The 6,362-nt window shown below is 51.5% G+C and overlaps 1 protein-coding gene across 1 annotated transcript; it reads left to right on the top strand.

Moving 5' to 3' along the window:
* On the top strand, positions 1 to 957 carry LOC112892829. The gene is made up of 2 exons (XM_025959941.1): positions 1 to 663; positions 763 to 957. The coding sequence occupies exons 1-2, from the start codon at positions 1 to 3 to the stop codon at positions 955 to 957; spliced, it is 858 nt and encodes a 285-aa protein (XP_025815726.1).
* Positions 958 to 6,362: the final 5,405 nt, after the last annotated feature.

The raw sequence follows: 6,362 nt of genomic DNA, 5'->3' as shown, positions 1-6,362 counted from the left end.
ATGGCTCTGACCTGCCCGAGCATGAAGCTGCTGGTCGACGTCAAGGGCGGGCGCGTGCTGTACGCCGAGGCCGGCAAGGACGTCGTCGACTTCCTCTTCGCCCTCCTCACCCTGCCCGTCGCTACGGTCGTCAAGCTCCTGCGCAAGGACGCCATGGCCGGCTGCGTCGCCAGCCTCTACGGCAGCGTCGAGCGGCTGGACGCGGCCTACGTCCGCTCCGCCGACGCCAGGGCCGCGCTGCTCGCGCCGGCCGGCGGGTACGAGAGCGGGAGACTCCTCCAGCTGCAAGCCGCCGCGCCGGCCGCGGCCGCCGTGGAAGTCTACCAGTGTAGCAAGGGCGGCACGGGCGACTGCTACAGTTACGTGGCCGCGTTGAGGAGCACGCCGTGCCGCCACTGTCGTGGCGCGATGAACGTGCCCATCGAGCTCGTGGGCTGCTCCGGCGGCGCGCCCGGTGGTGGCGGGGCAGAGGCGGCGGGGGCGGCTTCGCTCTCCGATGTTGCCGGCACGGGGTTCGTTAAGGAGGTCGTGATGTACACGGTCACGGACGACCTCCAGGTCGCGCCCATGTCCACCATCTCCAGCATCGCCGCCCTCAACGCCCTGGGCATCACGGACATCAGCTCGCTCCAGGAGAAGTCAGTTCGAGTGGGGTACGACGAGGTAAGTTTAATTTCGCGATCGATTTTTGTAATAAAATTCTGTGGATTATTTCAACTAATTTCCATGTTAGGTTATTCATATGGTAATTTTGTTGTGCAGGGTTTGGAGATTCTGAGAGCGTCGCTGCAGTCCAAGACCGTGCTGACGGACATCTTCCTCGGGAAGAAGGTACGGGAGGCAGCCGCCGCACCTCTGCAGAAGAAGAAGAACACGGAGGCCGCTGCCGCTGCTGCGCCTTCGGATAACAAGAAGGAACCGAAGGCTGCTACCCCGTCAAAGAAGGAGAAGAAATAATCGGACGCGACCCCGTCGAAGAAGAAGAAAGGGAAGGCTTGAATCTTGATGACTTGTGTATTCGATCCACCGTTGGATGGATTACATGCTGCCATTAGAGTGTAGTAGTTAGTACCGCCATGCATGTATGGCATGCAACTTGTTACAGGTGCCTGTGCTTATCTATCCTAGATTGCCATTGCTACTGTTCCCAGTGATGTGTGACACGAGTTCGACCTGTTCAGTTAAACGTCAGGTTTAGATCTGCGTCGGTTTTTCCTCTCTTTTTTGAAAGGACGCTCTGCGTCGTTGAATTCCCACTATCTTTTTTTTTAAATTTTAACAAGCAAAGCCTGGCGGACGTGGAAACGATTTTCATTGCTTCTGGAGGATTTCTACTCCAAATTACTGAATTAGAAACCACCCGGGTACCTCAAGAACATGTAGAACACAGCTTGTTAAACCAAGATTGGGCCCGGCAATAATTCAACTTTGTATCCTTTCCAATTGTATTATCTTTTGCTATATCATTGCAAATATTGGCATGGCACTATGATTAATCAGAATGAAATTCTCTAATTGGAAGTAGCCAAAAATTTCAAAATTCCTAGTGCAAGGAGCGGTCCGTTCAAACTTAAAGTAATACTCCAGACTCGAGTAGTTGGGAGATCGGCGATCATAAAGTCTAGTGATGTTACTTCAACTGACCTGGACGCATCGGGCGAAGCACATCGAGAGCAGTGCGCAAACCGATTCGACCTCCGGCCGGCCGGCCAGCTGCATTCTGCATTGGAACGGCATGCCAAGCATGGGTTCTTGAGCGGCGATGCACGCCTCCCCTCCTTTCCTGCATCGGGATTTCGGGACTCGATGAAAATACGGTCTTGAATTCTTGATCATTGAAAGTTCACTATATAAGGTCACCATCACGAATCAGCAGCACACTCCATAGTTCAAAAAACAAGTGACAGTAGTAGTGGCACCAGAACAACATGGCCCCAACCCCCTCTGCTTCTGCGCTCAGCATGAAGCTGCTGGTGGACACCAAGGCCGGGCGCGTGCTGTACGCGGAGGCCGGCAAGGACGTCGCCGACTTCCTCTTCTCCCTCCTCACCCTGCCCGTCGCCACGGTCGTCAAGATCCTGAACCAGGACGCCATGGTCGGCTCCATCGGCAACCTCTACGGCAGCGTCGAGACGCTGGACGAGCCCTACGTCCGCTCCGCCGGCTCGAAGGGCGCGCTGCTCGCGCCGGCCGGAGCTTGTGCCGAAGGCGGCAAGCTGCTGCAGCTGCCAGAGGCAGTGGAGTCCTCTACTGAATTTTACCGGTGCTCCTACAATAACAACTATACTGAGTGCATGACATACATGTATAAGGTGAGCGGCACGCGTTGTCAGCATAGCAGCTGCCGCGGCACGATGACCTTGAAGATGGTCGTCGTTGCCGGGGATTCGAGCCGTGCTTCTGGTGGAGAGGCGACGGCGGCGGCAGCCCTGTCGGGTCATGCAGGCAAGGGGTTCGTGCAGGGCGTGGTGACGTACACGGTGATGGACGACCTGAAGGTGGCGCCCATGTCCACCATTTCCGGCATCACCCTGCTCAACACCTTCGGCGTCACCGACATCGGCACGCTCCAGGAGAAGACAGTGCAGCTGGGCTATGCAGAGGTAACAACACAGATGCTCATAATGTGTTTCCGTCGAACTCGAACTTTTATGGGTTTTGAAATGAAGTAGCACATCGTAATAGCCGGTGTGATTCGTGTGCTTGCAGGGCTTGAAGATTCTCAAGGCGCCGCTGCAGTCCACGACGGTGCTCACAGACGTCTTCATTGTGAAGAAGTAATCGTCGTCGTCATCGAGGTCTTGAGGGAAGCTGTCGTCGTCGTGCTACATCTGATCTTGGTGGCCGCGCCGTCGGCGGCGACCCCGACCATCAAGCTGCTCATCGCCAAGGACGCCGGGGTCGTGGTCCTCGCCGAGGCGGGCAAGCTGACCGCCAAGGAGAAGGACAGCCCGCTCGGCGCGCTCGCCAACCTCCACGCCAGCGTGCAGCGGATGGACCCCGGGTACATGCAGAGCCCGGAGACGCGGGACGCGCTGCTCAACCCCGCGCCGGCGCACCCGGCCCTCGTGGCCGCCGCAGGGGGCTTCCCCTCCCTAGTTCAGCCCCCGGCCCCGCCTCCAGCGCCGGCGCCGCCGCCCGGTCCCAGCAAGGCATCGTCGTCGCCGTGCCTGGCGCTGAAGGGGCTGGCGCTCCCGCCTTTCAGCGTCGTCGCCGGCGCTTGCAGCTAGCACCGCCAGGACTGCCTCGCCGCGCGGGCGCAGGAGAGCAAAGGGTTCTTGCGGGGCCTGGTGACGTACACCGTCACGGACGAGCTCGCCGTCGAGCCCATGTCCAACATCTCGAGCATCGGTCTGCTCCGCAGGCTCGGCGTCGAGGACCTCGGCACGCTCGAGAAGAGGACCGTCAAGATTGGCTACCAAGAGGTAATCTATGCAGCTTGGCTAAACACTTTCAAAAAAAATTATTACCTTGCAAATCCAGTGGAAGTATATCGAACTTTAAATTTCTTTGTAAATTTCTACCATGCAAGTGGAATCTAAACGCGTGCACGCAGGCAATTGCAGGGTTTGGAGATTCTGAAGGCGTCGTTGAACAAGTCCAAGACTGTGCTGACCGACGTTTTCCTGGCCAAGAAGAAGAAGGGGGCGCGGACATCCGGCGACAAGAACGCTGGTACTAGTCAACAACAACAAGAGAAGAGAGCGCGCAATGATGAGCGGCGGGAAAAGAGTTGGCTATTGAATAGATAGTTTATTTTATGAGCTATAAGTCGGCTGTGAACTAGTATTTGATTTAGATTACTGATGGCCTGAAAGGAGTGATATTTTTATCATTGGGTTTTTGAAGTTTGTTTAACACGTACATCATTGAACAGGATTTAGCGCCCCACCACACACACACGCCCGTTTCTTTACTACTGAGAAAGAAAAATAACTCATTTTTTCTTTAATGCCATTTAGCGGATATGTTGGATTCTATTAACTTCCTTGGAAAATTCCAAGTCGTTTTTAAGCTTGTCATAGATCAAACTTATCTAACCTTTATCAAATTTATAAAAAATATATTAACATCTACAACATTAAATAAATGCACTGTAAAAATATATTTCATAACCTATGAAGTGTAACTAGTTTAGTGTTCCAAATATTTGTATATTTTTTTTATAAACTTGATAGAAATAAAAAGAGTTGGATAAAACTAACGAGACTAATAATTTAGAACGGAGGGGGAGAGCTCATATATGGCTTCTACTAGGGACTGCCTAACCATCTTTTACAAGATGGTTAAGCTATATATCTTCTAGCCCACTGGACTCACCGAGCTCAACAATCACTACGAGACAACTTAAAAGTAACTTACTACAGAAGTTATTTGTCAATTAATTATTTAATGTTACGTGGCAATGGACATGACTCATATTAGACAACATCAATGTATTTAGCCTAACAATATATGTGGAGGAAGTTGTAATGTATACACACAATGGATTGTGCCGAAATTCAAGAGATAGCTACAGATCATCATTGCTTGGCTTTGTCATGAGATCCGGGAGCTAGGAAGATCAGTCATTTCATTTCAGGTAATTTTGTTCATATAGAGGTTAATATCATGGCATATTGTTGTGTCTGTAAAGTATCCACTCTGTTCTGAAATATAAGATATTTTATTTTATCCTAAGTTAAACTGTTTTAAGTTTGATCAAGTTTATAGAGAAGAATTTTAACATCTAACACATCAAATAAGTAAATTATAAAAATATATTTTATAATAATAAATCTAATTATTCACATTTGGCATTTAAAATTTTATTACTCTTTTCTATGAAAAATTGATCAAACTTAGACTAATTTGATTTAGAACAAATTAAAGTGTCTTGTATTTCAGGATGAAAGGAGTATATTGTAATGATTCTTTTCTTTTCTGAACTGGCTATATCACAGACTGGTCAACTGCCAACGAACCATGCAATATCGTCGGAAGAAAACCATAATTCTATAGACGAGCCGCAAAGATAGCATGTACATTGCGCACGGGTGAAGGAAAACCACATGGATTTATCGGAAAAATATCTTACAACGGGAAACCCATATGTATTAAAAAAATTCCTTTCAATTTGATCATGATGAGGAGTGCAATGCAACACGGTGAGTCGGAGTAGGACACGAACACTCTGGAGGTTCCTTGAACATACGCTGACTCGTCTCCTCCAACAAGGCAACAACCAGCCGTCTCTCCATCTATAAAAATTAGAATTAATTAAATTTATACCATTACGGTTATCGTAGTTCGGAGATACTTATCCTTTTATAAATTTATAGATGAAAATATCTCCAATCTTCTTTTTTTCTCTAATCCCCTCTCTCCGCTCTTCCATGGCATCCGGCTATTCCTCTGCCATGCTCACCACCTCCTCGCTCGTCTCCTCCTTTGAATGGCAAAATTGAACTGGTTCAGCGCGAATTTTGCCAACGTGTTGGGCGTTCGGCCGTATCCCGTGCAGCGCAGCACACCGCCACAGTCCCCCGTGCTGCAGCTCCAGCGGCCGGCTGCATGGGCACCCCATGCGCAGCCGGATGTGCACGGCCGCCGTCGTGCCGGTAGGCATGCTGATGCGCCACGTCTCGCCACGGTTCAGCTGCCAACCGCCGCCCACTAGCACAGAGGCCGCTCACACTGTGAAGGACTCGTCCATCTTTCCCTTTACTCTCCTGCCTCAACGCCGAGCTGCCTGGGGGCGCGTCGATGGTGGCGGCCGGCAGCGGCCTGGTGTGGGGGTCTACCGGGTGAGTGGACCGAGGGAGAGAGGGACCAACAGGCAACGAGCAACGACCGAGGGAGAGAGGGAGACGACCTCCCCGACGAGACGTCGCGGCGCCGCTGGCGGCCACCGCGCCGCCGCAGAAGCGCGACGAATGGAGTGAGAGCAAGACCGAGGACGGACGGCCAAGCCGGACTGTAGCAGCGCGCGAGGCCGGGGCGGAGCACCGTGCCAGCGCGGTAGGCCGAGAGGAGGCAGGCGTCGCACGCGCAGCCGGCGAGGCTGCCGAGCCGGGCTGCGGACATGACAGCGGTGATGGAGAGAGAATAGGGGGAGAAATAAAATAGGATATGATATACGAGGAAGGAAATGAGGGTATTTTGGTCTAACTTTTTTATGAACACACTAAAAAGGTACGTAATAGTATATCTCCAAAATTATGAAATTATGATGACACGTTTAATGGCATATCTCTAAAGTACGATAATCGTAATGATATAAAGCCCTAAAAACTACCGGTCGACCTCCCAGAGAAGGGCGTACCGCGTGTACCCTAGCAACTAGCATCCAGGAGTCCCTTCCATCGCCCGTCCGTCTCGAT

Source organism: Panicum hallii, chromosome 5 (assembly GCF_002211085.1).
Source record: "Panicum hallii strain FIL2 chromosome 5, PHallii_v3.1, whole genome shotgun sequence".
NCBI classification, from domain to species: Eukaryota; Viridiplantae; Streptophyta; class Magnoliopsida; order Poales; family Poaceae; genus Panicum; species Panicum hallii.
The sequence above is the reverse complement of the archived record's forward strand: the minus strand, read 5'-3'. Positions and strand labels throughout refer to the sequence as shown.

Bases quoted from the DNA above. Each gene is read 5' to 3' on its own strand.
- LOC112892829 (XM_025959941.1), top strand. From the start codon at position 1: ATGGCTCTGACCTGCCCGAGCATGAAGCTGCTGGTCGACGTCAAGGGC. The intron at 664-762 runs GTAAGTTTAATT...TTTGTTGTGCAG, and splicing joins TTCGAGTGGGGTACGACGAG to GGTTTGGAGATTCTGAGAGC.